This window comes from Martes martes (assembly GCF_963455335.1).
Source record: "Martes martes genome assembly, chromosome: 16".
Taxonomy (NCBI): domain Eukaryota; kingdom Metazoa; phylum Chordata; class Mammalia; order Carnivora; family Mustelidae; genus Martes; species Martes martes.
This window is the reverse complement of record NC_137904.1, coordinates 52,366,077-52,386,080: the sequence shown is the minus strand read 5'-3', so window position 1 is coordinate 52,386,080 and position 20,004 is coordinate 52,366,077. Positions and strand designations below refer to the sequence as shown.

The 20,004-nt window shown below is 49.8% G+C and overlaps 1 protein-coding gene across 1 annotated transcript in view; it reads left to right on the top strand.

The window, feature by feature from the left end:
* The window catches only part of PRKCA (protein kinase C alpha), a gene marked incomplete at its 5' end in the record, with an annotated part of 384,835 nt that overhangs the window by 352,319 nt on the left and 12,512 nt on the right, over positions 1 to 20,004 (top strand). The window contains 3 exons of the mRNA XM_080825828.1: positions 7,677 to 7,757; positions 17,100 to 17,207; positions 19,073 to 19,213. Of these exons, the coding sequence (XP_080681954.1) occupies positions 7,677 to 7,757; positions 17,100 to 17,207; positions 19,073 to 19,213 (330 nt within the window). The remainder of the gene's footprint in view (positions 1 to 7,676; positions 7,758 to 17,099; positions 17,208 to 19,072; positions 19,214 to 20,004) is intronic.

The window sequence follows — 20,004 nt, the reverse complement described above, 5'->3', positions numbered from 1 at the left end:
CGGCTTTCTGAATTTCACTCGCCACTCCCTCAGAAGTCGCCCCGCCACTTTGGAAGACAGTTTGGTGGTTTCTTATGAAGCTAAACATAATCTTCATGCGATGCAGCAGCCGTGCCCCTAAGTGAATTGGAAAACTTAAGTTTGCACCAAAAAAACCCTGCACACGGATGTCTATAGCAGCTTTGTTCTTAATTTGCCCAAACTCAGGAGCAACCAAGGTGTTCTTGAGCAGGTGAATGACTGCATCCACCATGATACAACCGCACAATGGAACGCTATTCAGCACTGAACGGAAACGACCTGCCAAGCCACAAAAAGACCCAGAGGAACCATAAGTGCATAATGCTACGTGACAGAAGCCAACCAGGAAAGGCTGAGTGCTGTATGCTTCTGCCCGCAGCACATCATGGGAAAGGCAGAACGAAGGGGGACAATAAAAAAGATTAGTAGCTGCCATAGGGCAGTGCAGAGGGAGGGACAACTAGACAGAACAGAGGACGCTGGGGGCAGTGAAACTCTGTACGACACCACCGTGGTCAAGACATGTCGTGTATTATTTGTAAAAGCCCATAGATCATACAGCACCCAGGTGATAATGATGTAACAATGTAGTTCGTCAGTTGCGACCAATATTCCCATCTGGTGAGGGATGTCCGTAGCGGGGGAGATCGTACTGGTGGGGACAGGGCACACGGGAACTCTGCACATTCCACTCCGTTGTGCTGTGAACCTAAAACTTCTCTTTAAAAAACTTTATTAAAAAACATATAGGGTCACCTGGGTGGCTCAGTTGGTTAAATGTCCCAATTCTCAATTTTGGCTCAGAGTGTCATGATCTCAGGGTCCTGAGATCGAGCCCTGTGTCTGGCTCCACGCTGGGTGTGGAGCCTGCTTGGGATTCTCCCTCTCCCTCTGCCTCTCCCCACCCCTGCGTTCTCTCACTCTTGCTCACTCTGTCTCTCTCACTCAAAAATATACATACACGGGGTGCCTGGGGTGGCTCAGTGGGTTAAGCCTCTGCCTTTGGCTCAGGTCATGGTCTCAGGGTCCTGGGATCGAGCCCTGCATCGGGCTCTCTGCTCAGCAGGGAGCCTGCTTCCCCCCTCTCTCTGCCTGCCTCTCTGCCTACTTGTGATCTCTCTCTGTCAAATAAATAAATAAAAATCTTTAAATAAAAAAAATATATATATATACATGTACATGTACATATACATATACAGCCTCTGGCCCTTTCTGTGCTACATGAAAGTCTGGGATGGCACTGGGAATGGGGTCTGTAATCACCAGGCTCTGAGCTTTGCTTCTGTCTCCGTCCCTCCCTCTTTCCTTCCTTTCTTCCTTTTTTCCCCTTTGTCTTTAAAGCCAATGTTAATCATTACAAACCATTCTTGCACTCGCCGTTCCTCTCCTGACATTTTGGGGGAACGGGACTTAGGTTGTTCTGCTGTTTGCTTTCTGTTCTCCTGGAGTACAAGGAACAACCAGAGTAGAAGGGGTAGGTAGTATGAAGAGATTATAAAGCACTTTTATTGCCATTAGGGCAATCATTTCCTGTTCTCTCCAGTCCTGGATAGAGCCGCAATATCTGTCTAAACAGAAAATATATACTCTGGACTCCAGACTTTCCATTTTCACGTTGTGGTGAAATACTTCTCTCCTGCCTTTTGTCCAAAGACTTCAAATACTGCAGAGTTTTCTCACGTAGTGTACGAAGATCCCTGATGTAGGGCATTACATTTCCGTTTTATTTATCCATTTTCCTGTCTGTCTCCTTCGTTAGAGTCACAATCCCTGTGCCTCGCAGAGGGCCCAGCCCAAAGACGTGTACAGTTAGCCACAAACAGTGGAGGTGAGGAAAGGAGGAAATGGGGAGGGCTTGTCGATGAAAAAAGGAAAACCTGAAGTTTTGCTGCTCGGGTAAAAATTAATATAATTGCACAAGAGGGGGATTTTAAAAATCTGTTTTATGACTTTGCATACCCACTGCCTAGAGTAGTGTCCAGCACGTAGGAAGCTAATACTTGCTGAAAGAATGAATGGAAAGTTCAGCATTGATGAGAATTGCCAGGTGCCAACTGTCATGTCAGGGTGTTTAGTACATATTGTGCAGGTAATCTCTCCAAGCTGAATGTCTTCTTTGTCCTCCTGTGACCCACCTGTACCTTCACTGCCTGGATTCATTTTCGCCTGCCTGCCGTGCCCGGGGGCCAGTTCTTACTTCCGGTGTTAGGAAATACGGAGTCATATCGTATATTCAACTCAGCTGCAATAAACACATTTTATTATATGAAATGCCGTTCTATCCCCTGCCGTGTTCCTACCAGGTGGGTGCTGGAATTCTGCAGCCCAGCTGGGGAAATGGAGACTCAGAGAGGCTCAGCAACTTGCTCAGGGTCACACAGCTCTCCCATGCCAGAGCCGGTCCCCAGAAGTCAGGTTCAGAGCATTCCCATCGCAGGGTGCTTCCCGCGCGGTGGCTGCTGGTGTTCTGGGCTTGGATTTACCACCCAAAGGGTTTTTGACTGGGAAGCCTCTTGAGCTGAGATGTGAGGTGCCTCACCCTTACCCTCCATGAAACTTTCCTGTTGCTCGAACTTTGGTCCAAACCTGGTGCTGCAGGAAGGGGACACAGTCAGGAGACCTTGTGAACCAGCCCGGTGACCTTCAAGCAACCCACTTAGCTACTCTGAAATATAGATTCCTTTCCAGAATCCTAAGGACCTTTGTAAAGCACCTGTAAGGGCCCCTCCAGCCTCAGCAATCCAGAAGGTTGACATTGGACTTAAGAGGTGGTGATGCCCCCCACTGGGGCTTGGATGAGATCTACTCCTGCATGATTGTCCCGCACCAGCTGCTGGGGGGTGGTTCCAGTGCTGGGTATGCAGGGGGCTGTCCCCACCCCGCTGGGAAGGAGTTTGGAGTCACGTGAGGGCAGATAAGTCTCAGCGTGATGCGACAAAGGCCCTAGGAGCTGCGAGGAGGCCAAGGTCTGTCGTTCCCCAGAAGAAAGAGTGGAGGAGACAGTTCATGAGCTCATGTCCCTGCTGTCAGGACAGAACACCCAGACGACACTGCAGCTCTCCCTCTTTTTTCCCGAATGGTACTGTTTTGAGGTGTCACTGTTCTTAACCAGGCACATGAAGGCCTCTTGTGGCCCACGTTCTATTGCTGGAAACTTAGGATGTTTTTCAAAACAACCCTGATTTTTTCGTTAAAGTAAAATAGTTCTATTTTTGATCAAAGGAAGAGAAATTTTTGTTTCCTTGAGACAGCAAAAGGACTCGAGCATGTTTTATGCATAAAGGCCAGTGTTTGTCTGTAACGGCAGCCTGGGAAGGTCCTTCTGTGGTCGGGCCGTTTATTAGGGTGGGTTCCGGGGGGCGCGGGTAGCGAGTAAACGTCACGTGAAAGTGAAGAGTGGAAACTAGTTAAGGTACAGCCAGGAATGGGTGAGTGGGTCTCGCACAGATGTTGCGTTCCTGTGGGACACACACGTGTCCCCTTAAGGCAAAGTCTCCAGGGCCCGAGTTCCTGAGCGAAGTGGCTGTCTTGGCAGCTTTGATCCTGGTAAGCATTTGAGCCCCTTTTGGGGCCGGTTCCCACCATAGCCAATGAATCTTCGGTTTAGAAAAATGGTCAGAAGTGTGGACACCAAGTCCAGGTGACCAGGGTTCAAATCCCAGTATTGCTACTTACTCGCTGTGTGACCTCGGGCAAGCTACCTAACCTCTCTGTGTCTCATTTCCTCATCTTGGAAATGGGGCACTCCTACTCATAAAAGTCTCATGAGGGCTAAGGGAGCTAGCAGAGCTAAGGAGCCTGGGGCGCAGTGAGTGTTGCAATGGTGACGTAGTTTATAGTCATTTGGGCTATTGCCAGTAGCATCTAAAACCTTACTGCGCCGCCCCCCAGAATGCTTCTGGAGCCCTGCCCTCTTTGGGAGGCCTTTGAGCATGTAGCCCTGGCAGAGGGTGGAAAGGTGGGTAGTTTCAGAGCCGTGTCCTTCCAGCCACTGTGGCCACTGGCCTGCCGGAAGATGAGAAGCTGCCCTCTGGCCCCTTTCATTCCTGGCCCTGTGCCCCGGCTGGGAGAAAGCTCATTCATATCTTACTTTTACAAGACAGGCAGCCATTTGAAACATCCTGACATCTCCCCCAAGCCGTTGGCTCATGTGAATATAATCATAATGATCTTAATGACAAATAGCAAGAAAGCTGAATGACAGTGGCCCTGTTGGGGGTCTGTCTTTGAAGCTGAAGTTCAACCCCCATGTGCTGCAGGGAGGTCCGCCAACTGGAGCCCTTCTTGCCAAGTCTGCCTCTCTTTTGTGAGGTCCTCTGCTGGGGGAGACCAAATTGCCGTTGCAGCCCCCCAGGCTTGGCTGCGTGCCACCGTTGGCCCACGAGTCCCAGAGACACCTGCTCCTGTCCCCAGTGGGGACAGAAACAAGAGAAACTCACCATCCGTTCTGTGGCCTCTAAGCCTGGTCCCCAGCCCAAAGCTGGCTCCCCAGGCCAACAGGAACCCGAGAACCAGAGTGAGTTGTAGGAGCCTGTGAGAGGGTATGGACCAGCACCATCGCGTAGAAACAAAATGCAGGCCAAAGGGCTCGCAGCCCCAGTGTTGTGTATGTGTGGGTTTTTTCCTGAAGATTGACTGTCTGACTGATTTATGGAATCTCTACACCCAACATGGGGCTAGAAATTACCACCCCAAGATGAAGAGTCGCATGCTCTACTGACTGTGCCACCAGGCACCCCCTAGCAACCACATTTTTAAAAGTTAAAAAAAGAAACAGGTGAAATTAAGCCTAACGGTATTTTATTTAACCCAATAGATCCAAAATATGAATGAAATATTTTGCCGTTGGGGAACTAGGTCTCCAGAATCTGATGTGTCTTTCCCACCTAGAGTACATATCATTTACACTTTTCCAGTGCTCAGTAGCCACACGTGGCTGATGGCTTCATACTGGACAGGCGGGTCTGGACAGCTTACAAGGGACAGCGCAACCCACATCCTAAATCATGTGTACCTAAATGTTTCCCTTCAAATGGGGCTCTCTAACACGCTTGCCCTTTTGCAGTGAGATTTTTGAATTTTTTTTCAAAATATGTATTAGTAGCAGCTCATCACTGAGGTGAAAGCATGCTTCGTTCTAACAGTGAATTTGCAATCGTAAGGTTGCACCCCTAGACCTTGTAACTTAGATCTTCAGACCGCCCCGTTTCATCTAGCGCGTAAGCCAGGGGCGACACGTTGTGAGCTTCTCCAAGAAGAAATGCCCCAGCTGAATTTCAAATCCCATCCGGTTATTACCGTTGAGAACACAGCAGTGTTCCACATGACTTTGTCATCTCGGCCCAGTCGCTGGGCTGGCGGGCTCGAGGGATTGCCAAATGCTGCCGCCAAGAAAAACGAGATGTTGTCACTTGGCATTCTGCTTTGGTAAAGCCTTGGAGGAAGGAGAGGGTGTTATCACCAGGAGTCATGAGAGTTTGATACTGTGCAAATAGAAAATAAAAACCAAGTTGGACCAAAGTTGGTAAAGAGTCAAGGAAAAAAAAAAAAAACAACAACAATCTTCAGGTGACCCTGGCTTTTAGGATTTGTGAATCATTCTGACGAAAGACAGGAAATTCCCTACTCTTGACCTCTGGTCGCTTTCCGATCTTGGGTGGCATTTAATACTGCCCGAGTAGAGGAGTCTGATTGGTAAGACTGCTCAGACGCTTGCAGAATATAGGATACAAAATACAGTGGGACCTCCCTCGTTCGGCGCCCTCCGTCCCCAAGCCTGATCATTCCCGCAGCAACACGGCGCCCCAGCCCTGCCTGTGTTAACAGCGGAGTAACTAAAACACTGATTAATGAAAACAGATTGCCAGCACTGGTTTTAATATAGTTACAAGAACAAATTTTATTCAAGGGCTTCTGAAATACAACTGTGACAACTGAAATGGTGGTTTTAAACCTCTTTCATCTTCAAAGCCCTTTGATTAATATTTTATTAATCTCAGTGTGAGTGATTACATATATTTGGCAGTCGTAAACTGTGTTTTTAAAAGAAAAATGTCGATATCCAGAGCACCAATTATGAGCTGCTTGACCCTGGTCGGGTCTCTGAAACTTCCTGCTGTGTCAGCTTTCCCACCTGTAAAATGGGGAGAACAATTATTCCTGCCACACAGGACTCTACAGAATGTGCTCAGCACATTGAATATATAGTAGGTGCTTAGCAAGTGTACTTTCTCACTCTCCCCAAAAGAATTTCTGTTGTTCTACTTGGTCAAGACAGGCTTCGACTCAGTCATTTCCTGTCTTGGAACCAGAATGACAAGCCTCATTTCACACCATCAGGTAACACACAGAGGCTCATTATGGTAGGGTTTTTTTGTTCTTTGTGTGTATTTTCCAAGTTTTCAAAAAAAGAACAAATGCAGTTTTTTTTTTTTTTAAAGAAAGGAAGGCCTCCTTGTACCTTCCTCTGGTTATCATATCCTTGACAAGAAAATGAGCTCTAGAGCTGTCAGATCCCAATGTGTACCACACTGGGGCGAGCCACAGGAGCTGTATTTCTCATTCTGCAAGGAGAAATATTCGTAATACATTAAAGAAATGGGGAAGGAGAGACATACAGGTTTGTTTATGTCCCAGGACATTCCATTAGACACCGTGGGCCATTAAAAAAAAAACAAAAAAACCCCAGCACATTTCAGAGTCACGTGTGCGTATGCAGAATGGCAGAATGGTCATGCAGAACACCTGTCCGGATGTCTTCGCCTCGAATCCTGGGGCCTGATCCATGCGTCGGGGGATTGTGTCCTTGAGAAAACACCAGTGTTTTAATACCCCATGTCACCCTTAGAAATTCAAGTCAGTATTACCCTCTTCCGCAAGAGCAGGTCCTAGAATTATTCTAGTACTTCTGGGAGCCACAGAGGTGTGGGAGCAGTCGGGGGACAGGTCTCTGGGGGCCATCACCCAGCTTCACCAGCTCCCTGCATTCTGCCAACTCATTTCACATGTTCCGACCCCTTCCTAGTTTGCTCAAATATTTAAAGCAAATCTAACCTGCTGCGTCATTTCACCTATAAATACGTCATCTCTTGTGCCTTTCACTCATTAATGCACTCATCATACTTTTCAACAAAGCACCATACCATCTTCCTGCCGCACAAAATTAAGGCTAACCTCTTAATATCATCTCCTATCAAGACATTTTAGTTGCTCCTGATTTCTGTTTTACAGTAGCTTTGGTTTGGGTCAAGATTCAGACAGGGTTCAAATGCGACATTTGATAAAATCACGTCTCTTTCAAACTGTTCTGAAATCTCAGCAGATACCTCTTCTCCACCTCCATCTTCCTTCCTTTCAGCCAAATTCTGTTACATAGTTTGATTATCTTATTTCTCAGACCCGTGGTCTGAAGGACCTCTGGCTTTTTTCCAAAAAAAAAAAAAAAAAGGATAATGAAATCTACACCACGGCGTCTCCAGGTGGACTGAGGAGGAGCTCCCATGCAGGTTTCGGACATCAAGTCCTGGGAAGGTGGTTCCTGGGGTGTGGGATTTGCAGTTCCCTCTCCCCTCGGTGCAGAAAGGCCTACACGCTTGACTTGTCTGTTCAAACATGGGCTCTTTGATTCGCCACTAATTGTATGTGTTTCCACACAGATAATCGCGTATCAGCCGTATGGAAAATCCGTGGACTGGTGGGCCTACGGCGTCCTATTATATGAAATGCTAGCTGGTCAGGTAATGTACGTTTCTATACTTGTTTATTGTTGGATAATGTGAATGCTTTCGGCTCTGCTTGGGCCAGGACGGTGGGACCCAGCAGCCGGTGCTGCCCCGACTTCCCTGACCCAGGTGAAAAGAGGGAGAAATTCCCCCCAGCCCTTGAAAGTGGATTCTATTCAGTAGGCACAGCAATGATCTCTGGTCATAAAAACCCCAAACTGAGAGCTGAGTCCTGGAACATCGACAACGTCGCTTTCCTATTAAACACAAAAGTCCCTGCACGTTGAGGATGACCTCTGTAGGTTTTCAGAATCTCAGAACTGGGGTTGGGTTATGGTTCCTTGTAAGTTTGTCTGCACAGACAACCCCCAGCTGCTGCCCGGGTGTAGAGTTGGAATTATTAGCAGAGGAAGAAGACAGTGGAACTTGAAGAAATGCCTTCGTAGTTCCTCCCCATTTCTTCTTATCTCTCCCTTGGCAGTTTGTTGCAATTTTCACAAAAGTCCAACGAGGCTGAACCTTCAGTTATAAAAGGACAGATTAGGTTTCTCAGAGGAATGCAGTGTATATCAGATAGGCGGGGAATGATGGCGAAGCTGACATTTTCTTAATATGTGGCCTTAATATCTGTAGGGTTGGGGCAAATCACACGGACTGCTATAACAAGCAACCCCCCAAAACCTCGGTGGTTTAACATGGCACACGACTTTATTTTATATTCTTGGCACAGCCCGGCGGGGGGTGGGGGAGAAGCCTAGAGGTGGCATATGTCACTCCTTCCACTGGCCACGTGATCCCACTGGGACACGAAGGGGCAGTGGGAGAGGGGGAGATATAGTGCACCTGTGAGCCATGGAAGGTTGGGTGAACATCTACCCAATTTCTGCCATTTTACCTAAAAACAAGTCTGTTGTGGGCAGCTTTTTTTAATTCCCAGCAGTTGAGCACTGGTGTCGAGGAGTTGGACCCTCTATAGCCAAAAGTTTAGTAAGAGAAAGTGGAAAGAAATATGCATGTTGAGAAGCCACCCCCAAGGAAATCTTTGAATCTTTGTCCCTGGAGGGGGAGAAGAGTCACCCTTTCTGACATATGACATTCATCGACTCCTTCATTTATGCATTCAGCATGTACTTGTTGATGGTTTACTCTCTGCATGGTGACCACCAGAAACAAAACAAACACTCTCACCTTCTTGAGGCCTATAAGGTAAAGAGAGAGAGAGAGAGAAGAGCAATAAGCTAAGAGAAAAAATAATAAAACAGAAAGAAAATGTAGTGCAGGAGGAAGGTCGAAATTGGAGCGAGGATGGGCAGGGAGGGACTCATGGAGAGCTGAAGTGAAGACCAGCAAAAAGAGAATGCCAAGTACATATGTGGGGTGAAAGCATTCTGGGCAGGGGAAACAGCAAGTGCAAAGGCCCTGGGGTGGAAATATATGGCCATGTTTAAGAAAGATATGGGAAGCCACCAGTCTGGCCAGAGCAGAGTGGATTGGAGAGGGAGTGAGAGGCCTGAGGTCAGAGGGGGAAGGGGAGCCCCAGGTCTTGTGAGCATGGAAATCATCACAGACTCCTGGCTTTGTCTCTGGGGTGAGAGGCCATTGGTGAACTCTCCTTTATGGGTCTTTCATTGTCTTACATCTTTTAGATACTAAAGTAGTCTCTTAGAGATTAAAAGATAACAGGGTACCAGCCTACATTGGGTGGTTAACTGACAAGTGATGTTAAGACTTGATTGATAGCAAAATGGTTGGTGATGATTCATTTAGGTTTTTAACGCCAATAAAATGTTCATCTCAGGCCAAATACCCCCATTTGGAGGCATGGAAAAGAGGTTATAAGAACTACAGTCAGTGAGACAACAGTGGCTGCCTGCCCCTCGAGTGAATTTCCTGTCTCTAGAATTTTGACAATAAAGTTTGACTGAATTATGAGCCCCTTGAGAGCCAGGTTGTTCAGGACGGCACAGAAAACTGAGTTCCCCTTCTTGGTCCCATTTGCATGTTCTGACTCTTGAGTCCAGAAACAAACGCTGCTTTCACTGAGTCACATTTGCATATGCCAACAAGAAATTGGTTGGGTGACAATAGGATCTGTGTCACTTCCAAGGGCACTTTCCAAGAGATCAGACGCGCTGACTCTTCATTGGTGAGCGGGAGACTAGGACTTCAGAAGTCCCGTGCCCTCCGCCACACGCCACACTCCTACCCCCATCTCCTTCCTCCCCAAGCCCGGGGACTTCCTTCCCTAGAGGAAGCTCAGGCAATGCTGCCCTCCTGCAAGGAAGTCCCCTTCGGGTGCGTCTTAAAAATCCTGCCTCACTTGCCCATTATCCCTGAGGCCCCCACCTGCAGACGCCCTCCCCACGCGCAGCGCTTCCGTAAACATTCTGGCACATTTCCCTTTCCCATCCTGCTTCTCAGACTCCCGTTAGCCTGCCCGATAGGATCCCTTCCAGTTTCCATGATCCCTGTGGACAATGGTGACACTCTTTAGATGTGACATCTTAAAGGCAGCCCACGTTTGGGCACCGTGGTGGGCTCAGCCATTCCTCGTCTAAATCCAACACAGTGTTTTCATGTCGATACCCGCTTCTTCGTCTTCCCTGTGACTCAATGCAAATTTCAATGTATTTCTGGGCGGTGAGTCAGCCCAGAAAGGATAATGAAGGCTCTGAGACTTTACCCACAGCCCCCCAGAAGCTGCGGCAGCCTCCAGACCCAGCAGAGGGAATAGACGCAGTTATTGAAAAGTAAGATTAATTATAAAGCTGTTGATGGGGTTATGGTCTAAATTTATCCTCTTTAATCACAGAGGGCTGACGATGAGCAGAAAAGAGAGTTTATTGCAATTTTCTTCTCATTTGGTATATTTATTGTCAGCAGCCAAGGGGACAGTTAAGTAGAAACAGCCTGAGTCCTTTTTCAGTTCCTGGACTGCTTGACAAGTATGATTACTTTGGGGCGTAAACAGTATTTACCCAGCACTGTAATAAGCAGGTTGTGGTTCTACGTGCTCATGGGTCTCCGTCATAAAGGGGCCAGTGCTCTCCTCTTTATGTTCCCTTTTGCCAGGGCAGTCTATGCTTTATTTGCTTTCCTGATGCATTGGTGATGGGTGCTTTCCCCCAGCACTTTCACCTGAAATGTCTTTGGGTGTGCTCCACCCCGCCCCCCACCTCCGATGGTCCCCAGTGATCTACAGACAACCATGGCAGGGCCCCAGCATCCATGAACCAGGAGGTGACTTAGAAATCATTTTAGAAAGAGTGAGCCATCACCCCTCCTCTGTCTAAAATTCACAAATTGCATATTGCTAAGGAGAACACCTCTGGTTCGGAACATTTTCACACCCAGCCGAGAACCGTATCTGACACGCAGCTTAGCTAGAGACACTAAGCCCCGATCTGTAGAAATTTAAAAATAATCATGGGAATGTGGGAAAGAGGGGAGAGAAGCAAATCCAAAATGGTCACGCACTTACTCCTCAGCAACACATCCCCTCCTGTCGTCCCCAGGCTCAGTAGCTGACTGGGAAGGAGACGGAATATAATTATAATTTCACTCTGACCTGCCTTCAGCACCAAGGCCTGAGCAGCAATTACCTGTACGAATGCTCCCGGGGGGACCTGGAGAGACTTAACAAGAGCCATAAAAGTGCTCCCATCCTGCGACTGCGTAAGCCCACACCTGAGACATTTTTCTTAGGAAGTAATTCGGTGAAGAGAAAAATGACATGCACAGAGATGTTTCTGGTAGCCTTAGTTATCAGAAGGAAGCCTTGGCAGCAATTCTGAATGTGCCCACGGAGCAAGGAGCCCGTCTCGGATGGGTGAGGGATCTGCCCCACAGGGTTCGTCTGCCTGGGAATACCGGTAGCCACAGAGCGATGTTTGCAAAAGTCAGGGAAAAACAAGAAACTCCAAATTATGCATCCTTATTTGAAAATAATACAACAAGCCTAAGAGTTCACAATACAGTAAGAGCAGTTTTTGTGGTGAGGTGAGAGGAATGTGGATGTGCTTCCCTGGACCCCACTCCCCCCAAGAACGCATGATCTTAATTTAATAGCGGGCCCTGGGGAGCTTTCCCCAGCCTGGTGATCATTATCGCTGCCCACCAGGTAGCTGGGGTCCTCCTCCCTTCTGGCACGTGGTGAGATTGTACCTCCCAGCTCACTCATGGTGGGGTAGATTGTGTGGCTCATTCTGACCCGTGAGATCTGGGGGAACGTGCTCCAGGGTGGACACCCCAGAGCGCCTGTCCCCGGTCCCCCGCAGCAAGACCAGGATGGCGGCTGCACCATCAGCATCGGTCCTTGGTGACCTCTCCTCACTGACAGTGGACGTGTGGCATAAGCAAGAGATAAGCAAACAAAGTCAGGGCTGGGAAGTCACACCAGGTCTCTAATCTAGAGACAGTCCCTCTACACAGTGACTTGAAATGTCTCTGGCCCTAGCGACTGCCCCTTGGTCTCTCCAGACCCCACCATTCATCGTGCTGGATACCAAAATGGCCTCCCCACATACCTGCCCCAGTGGATCTCTCTTTAGGTGTGGGTGGACCAGCAGCTGAGCACCTCCCACCCAGCCCTGCCAGCAGCAGCGCCAGGGGACCATCCCTCCCCATCGACCTGCCAGAGCAAATGTGAGGGATTGGCAGTGCCCAGAACGGCCCAGCGCCCAAGCTCTACCGTTAGATGTCTGGGCTTGAGTCCTTTTTTTTTTTAACATATAATGTGTCATTTGCTTCAGGGTACAGGTCTGTGAATCATCAGTCTTACACATTTCACAGCACTCACTACAGCACATACCCTCCCCAGTGTCCCTAACCCAGCCACCCTATCCTTCCCCTCCAGCAACCCTCAGATTGTTTCCTCATATTAAGACTTTGTTATGGTTTGTCTCCCTCCCCAGTCCCATCTTGTTTCATTTTTTCCCTCCCTACCCCCCACTACCCCCTGCCCTGCCTCTCAACTTCCTCATATCAGGGAGATCATATAATTGTCTTTCTCTGATTGACTTATTTCGCTCAACATAATACTCTCTAGTTCCATCCACGTCATTGCAAATGGCAGGATTTCAGTTTTTTATGGCTGCATAGTATTCCATTGTACATATATACCGCATCTTCTTTATCCGTTCATCTGTTGATGGACATCTAGGTTCTTTCCACAGTTTGGCTATTGTGGACGTTGCTGCTATAAATATTCAGGTGCACATCCCCCTTCGGATCACTACATCTGTATCTTTAGGGTAAATACCCAGTAGTGTAATCGCTGGGTCATAGGGTAGCTCTATTTTCAACCTTTTGAGGAATCTCCACACTGTTTTCCAGAGTGGTTGCACCAGCTTGCATTCCCACCAACAGTGTAGGAGGGTTCCCCTTTCTCCACATCCTTGCCAACATCTGTCGCTTCCTGACTTGTTAATTTTAGCCATTCTGACTGGTGTGAGGTAGTATCTCATTGTGGTTTTGATTTGTATTTCCCTGATGCCGAGTGATGTGGAGCACTTTTTCATGTGTCTGTTGGCCATCTGGATGCCTTCTTTGCAGAAATGTCTGTTCCTGTCTTCTGCCCATTTCTTGATTGGATTATTTGTTCTTTGGGTGTTGAGTTTGATAAGTTCTTTGTAGATTTTGGATACTAGCCCTTCGTCTGATATGTCATTTGCAAATATCTTCTCCCATTCTGTCGGTTGTCTTTTGGTTTTGTTGACTGTTTCCTTTGCTGTGCAAAAGCTTTTGATCTTGATGAAGTCCCAGTAGTTCATTTTTGCTGGGCTTGAATCTTGATTCTTCCACATCCAGCTCTGTAATTCCAGCCAAAGCACTTAATAATAGGACCTCAATGAGCTCAACTGTAATGTGGGATCACTAGTGTGTACGTCCATCATATGGTGGTTTTGAGGACTGAAGGAGCGACTCCTGGAGAAGCAGTCCACACGGTGCCCACCGCATAGACAGAGCCTGAAAAGCGCGTGTTACTGCCGCCATCCTTACCACTGTTCACTCCCAAACAGTGGCCATCCTTTTTCAGGCAGTGTAGACTCCCGGTGGGTGATAAAATGTCAGGGGTAGAGGCACGTGTCCTCCCTGGGATTGCCAGGAGATGCCCGTCCTTAGGGCCACATGGGGATGGAACATGGGGTGAAAGCCCACGGCTCTGCCACAAGGACTCGTGGTCCTGCGGCCTTTGTCATAGTTTAGGAATCTTATCGCAACAGCGGAGCCCAAGGGGCCTTGGAGATTCCTGCCATCCCCAGCCTGGATGATTCACCCTGGATCAAACAGCTCTCTTAACGGCAGGACTTCTTAGAACCTTTAAAATGTAAATGTCACCGCAGATCTCCTTAAAGGGGGGAAAGGGTGCAAACTCTGACCCAGGAGTATCCTGTAGGATTCGTACCGTGTAGTTCTAAGGAATGCAGTCTGGGGTGTGTCAGGAGCAGGTGTTCTGCTCTCAGAGGGAACACAGAGGGGACTTCATGGTCAGCTGCTTCCTGGAGCAGCAGTAGGCACAGCTCACCTGGGCCGAGGTGGTTCCCGTACCAGGAGACAATGAAGCAGGTGTGATAGGCCAGCGACCTGCGCAGAAGGCTCCCCCTGCCAGATTCCGTCTTCCACATCAGCCTGGGGCTGGGCCAGGGGGTTGGGGCGTCTGCATTGACCTGTTTTCAGATGCAGAGGATCTTGCCTCCTCCCCTGACAAGGACTCCTGGGATGATTTGTCTGAGTTTCTCTTTGGAGAAAAATTGCTCTTAAGCCTTTGGCTAGGATGGTCCGTGCCTCAGCCCCCATCGTATTCCGGCCCCACACCAGAGGGGCCAGTGGGCTCTCCCTGCTGCCTCTGTCACCACGGGGCCCAAGTTCCAGGGGCCCTTGGCAGTGGGTTTGATGCTCTACTGGTAACATCGTTTCTCCTGGCCAGCGGCCCTAAGGGGCGCATGGAGGGGCATCGATGGGTCACCAGGAGCAGCACCCGCACCCTGCTCACATGCTGGGCACTGTGACGTTGTAGAGTACAAACACAGAGGAAATTCAGAGAGAGTGGGGCCCCCTGGAGGTGTGCGGTTCACAGCCCCGATCAGAAACCCTGCTATGTCGGCTTCAGTTATAAAGATCCTGTGGCCCGAGCTCAGCCACATGTATAGATCCCTTATTAGGGAAAAGGAGACGTTTTGTGGGCGTCCTACCACAGGGTCCGGAAGAAGTAGGCCGCGTGATGTCAGGCAGAGGAGAAGTGGTGGGGTTGGTCCGCAGGACTGGCCTCCACAGTAGCTCTTGGCCAGCCTTGGGCTGTCCTGCTCCGTGTCTCCAGATGGAAGCAGCGGCACTCCCTGCTGACCCGGGTGACCACCTGCACTCGCTGGGGGCGTGTCCGCGCCCAGCATCCTTGCCCCTGGGCCTCCCAGGCACCATGGTACTTCTGCCCAGGGAAACTCACTGTGCCGGCCTGTTACGGCTCTGCTTGGAGTCATTCACGGGCAAGGTGATATATTTTTTTAAGATTTATTTATTTATTTTAGAGAGAGCATGAGCAGGAGGGGCAGAGGGAGAGGGAGAGAATCTCAAGCCAACTCCGCGCTGAGCATAGAGTCTGACACGGGGCTCAGTCTCACAACACCGAGATCAGGACCTGAGCCAAAAGCAAGAGTTGGATGCTTAACCGGCTAAGCCCCCCAGGCACCCCAAAGGGGGCTGATTTTAGTTCTCCTCACCCACCTGCATGCTTTGACCAAATTAAACATCCTTTACACCAGGACTTACAACCAAAAAAGAGCCCTTTTTATTTATATTTCTAGACTAAATAACAGCAGCAGTAGTAATAATAGTACCCAGCAACACAGTGGCACCCGCCCCAACCCCCCACTCTCCCAGACCTGGTCCCAAGGTAGGGTTCCTTATAGACTTAGCATCTTTCCCTTGAGTAGGTGTAACTCTCGTGGGCTGACCCCACACCCAACTCCTCTCCAGGCCTGGGGGTGGCGAGTTGGGGGGGGACTAAGGCTGGGCGTCAGATGAGCAGGTTGGAATGACCCGAGGGGTGTTTTCCAGGGGAGCGGTCTGCTTGGGCCCATTGCTCTCTCTCACTCGGAGGGAGACGTTTGGTAAGAAGGTCTGTCCCGCTGGCGACGGCACAGCTGCCTTTGGTCTGTGAGGGTGTTGACATTTAAGCTGGACCCTGCATTAGTGGAGCCCTAACCGTGTCAGTCAGAGTGACAGAGACACCTCTTTTCTATGAGAAGGAAAATGCAACGAAATGAAACATGCAGGTATTGTCTTGGCTATGACAGCTGCCCCCTGGTCTGCCTTTCTTTCGCTAAACCCAAGGTTAGCTAAGCCTAAAGGGAACATTAAGAAATTCCCCATAAACCCACTTATCCTGTGCGCTGTCCCTCCAGAGTGACAGGTAATTTGCCGGACCTCTCAGGATTAAAGACATGCTGGAGGAGAAAGTTGGAAGGACGCCTTGAGCTCTCCCAACGATTCTAGCAGCCCGTTCTAAGCCCATCTGCTTCAATAAAACACCAGTACCACTAGGCACCCTGCAGCAGGCACCCGCTGGGCATTGGACACACTATCGCAGGTTTTGCAGACTCACCAGGGAACCCCATTATACAAACTGGAAAACTCTATCTTAGGGAGGTTGCTTGCCTGTGGACACCCAGCTAGAAGGTAGTGGCGCTGGAATTTGGTCCAGATCCATCTAACTTTAAAGCCATGAGCGCCCACAGCACTGCCATGCCTCCTGCTGGCCCTGTGGGGAGTGTAAACGCAGCAGAGGAGGAGAGGGGAGTGTCTAGGGAATCTGAGCTCCCGTCACCGCTACCACGCAGGTGTGAGGCTCTCTACAGAGCAGCTCCCTGTTGGGTCAGAAGGGCCCTGGTGTGATTTTCTGGACCTGGGGACACCCTTTCAGCCCATGTCCTGATGGCCCCAACACCTCATGCTTAGAAGCCAAAGGCACCATCATTTTCCCCTGCTCCCACCCCACGCACAAAGCCATCTGTAACCTAACTTGATCATAATTAAGTTTTTAACAGAAAATTGCAAGATTAATGGATTAATTACAATTTATTTGCAAAGCATCAAAAGCATGACTCAAGAACGATTTCCCTAAAGGTTGTTTTGGGTTGCCCAAGGCAGGATAAGTAAAGAGAGGAAAAGAGTGAAAAACACACAACCACCAACCTAATGAAAGATAACCAAATAAACCAGCAACTTCACTGAGTGAAGTCTACAGCCGGTGGGGTGCCCAGAAGCCTGGTGTGTGTCTTGGCACTGACGGGGCTCTCCAGGCGCCATGCTAATGAATCATCCTGCCTGTTTTCCCCCTGTCTCTGTTTTCCGGAACAGCCTCCCTTTGACGGCGAAGACGAAGACGAGCTATTTCAGTCCATAATGGAGCATAACGTCTCTTATCCCAAATCCTTGTCCAAGGAGGCCGTTTCCATCTGCAAAGGAGTAAGTAGACCTGCATTCCTTTTATAATTGCCGACCGAGAGGATGAATGGGGAGATCTCTTTCCCGTAGTTCTGCTTCTGAGAGAGGTGGCAGAGAGCCCACAAACCCATGCCACTGCTTCCAGCCACCAAGGGCCACCACTTGGTGACCTGCAGGGAGCCATGAGGAACATGGTGGCCTGAAAAGGAGGTTCTGATCCCCAGTCTGCCTGGAGCTCTGGCCCTGGCAGCTAATCGCACTGGGCTTTAGTTTCTCATCCACCTCATGGAAGTGTGCCATGAGTTACCAGAAATAACCTCGGGTCCTCGGAAAATGTTTGGTCTCCTCCCTTGCCTGACTTGGTGTGCCTTGGGTCATTCTTCATTCGATTCTCTTTTTTTGAGATCGAACATGCGTGCAGAAATGGGCCTGAGTCGTGGGTGTGTAGATCAGTGAATTTTCACAAAACAAACACACCCAGGTGACTGCACCCAGGTCAGGAAAGGGAAGGTTTCCGACACCCTAGACGCCCCTCCCTTCCTGTCCTGCAGTGACTCGCCACCCCTCCAGATAAGCAGTGTCCCCGCTTGTCCCTGCAGGGATTAGCCTTGTCTTAGCACAAATGCACTCCTATGGCAGACGCTCCCAGGTCTGGCGTCTTTCACCCCACATGGTGATTGTGGCATTTCTCCAGATCCCCGCGTGGACGCCATCTTCCGTCTTCCATCCGCCCACGAAACATTCCATTGTGTGGTCACACCACAGTTTACTTATTCATGCTACGGTGGGGGGGAGGGGTGCGGGTTTGGGTTGTTTCCACTTTGGTTTGGGGCTGTTACAAATAGAACTGCCCTGAAACTTCTAGGTTTTGTGTTTTGGGGAGCCTAGGAGCTCCTTTCTGCAGCAGAGAGACCGAGAATAGAAATTACCGGGTCCTGACCTGGTTAGTTTTTCACTGAAAAGCTTTACGCCACGAAATTACCATCAGACCCCATGGAATAGAGTGTAGCACCCTCCTAACATTTTCTGGCGCGTTTGATCAGGATCATGTGGGATGCAGTTATCAGGCGTCTTCCGAGGGCAGGGCACTGGTGACGTATCTGAATAGGGAGAGCCAGGCCCTGCCCCAGAGCTTATAACCCGTGTTTGCCTCTGTCTCCCACAGTAGACGTGTGAGAATTAACACCTGCCGGTCACAGCATTTATTTTTCCCAGCCCATGGGTCTTTGGTTAACACATTTTGGCCCAGGCAGTAAACAGGTATGTGATACCTGTTATCATCACACACACAGTTTTTAGTGATTGCCTCCCTTTTCGCATACATATTTTTTAGAGACCTACAGAATGGCAGCTCTCATGCAGGTAGTGTACGAAGACACCTGATTAAATTCTTATGTTTGGCTCTGGGGCCACCTCGCTTCCCGGTGTCCTTTATCATAAAAAATCGCTATAGAAAGACTCATGCTGTCAATACCATATTTGTGAGTTGGGGTCACTCTGTGCAAGCCACCGATTTCTCGGGGTGTTGCCCAGGCATCCACACCGTCAGGCTCGTGGCAGAGCTGGCAAAGGGAAGGTGCTATCGTCCAGCCTTCTCTTTTTCTCCTAATTTTAGTGTGTGTGGCGGGGGAGGGAGGGTCTTTTTCTCTCTCTTTCAGCTTTATTGAGGTGTAACTGACAAAATTGCAGTGTGTTGAAAACGTGCCCCATGGTGGTTCGACACGCATATGCCCTGTGGGAGATCCCCCCCCCCCACAATTACCTTCTTGTCTTTCGGGGAGAGAATACTTAAGTTCTACTCTCTCAGCGTATCTCGGTTAACAGTACGGTGTCGTCACCTCTGGTCACCGCGTCACACATCGTGCCCTCTCTCTGCTATTTTCTAGCTGATGACCAAACACCCAGGCAAGCGGCTGGGTTGCGGGCCAGAGGGGGAGAGGGACGTGCGGGAGCATGCCTTCTTCCGGAGGATCGACTGGGAGAAACTCGAGAACAGGGAGATCCAGCCACCCTTCAAGCCCAAAGTGGTGAGTAGGGGACGACGCCTGCCCCTGAGCCCCACGTTCCTGAATCCCAGAAGGGTCCCACCCACCCCTTCGCTGGAGAGAGGAGGCTGGTGGCCCCTGGCCTCTGCGGGCTGAGAACACGGCCAGGTACCAGCCTCGACTTCTATCTGGGCTCTGAGTCAGCACAGACCACGCAGGGATGGGGGCCTGTGCCCACCAGTCAGGGGGCTGCAGAGTGTCCCCCCAAGAACTGAGAGGGAGCTGGGGCACCTCAGCTTTGGCGATCGGGCTGCATGGACTCACACGCCCAGCGGGATGTGATCTCCGCTCTGGGTCCGTGATGGGACGTTTCACCTGCGTCCCGCTCTCCAGGGTTTGCTTTGCTACTAAAGCATGACTCGTCTCCGCCAGCTCTTCTGCAGGCCCCAGGTGCGCTTCCCGTGCTGGCCGCAGCCCCTGCTGCCAGGAGTGCGAGTCACCCCCCATTCTGGCTTTGCCGCCTTTGTTGACGCTCCTCCCATGGGACCCCCATTTTTCCCGTTTATTCCGCAAACACTATGCGTCAGGCCCTGTTCTTTACAAATTGGCTCAATAACCCTCTCAACAACCCTGCTCCGTGGGTAAACTAAGGCACAGAGAGGCTGAGTAACTTGCCTGAAGACGCACAGCTGGCAGGTGGTGTTCTGGCCCTGGGATCTGTGTCCCTACCCCACGACACCATCGCGCCATCTCATGGACAGCCGTCTGCCCATCTAATGACTGTCAGTGGCAACCAGCCGTGGCCTCTCCAGACGTTTCTATCTCTGGCGGTA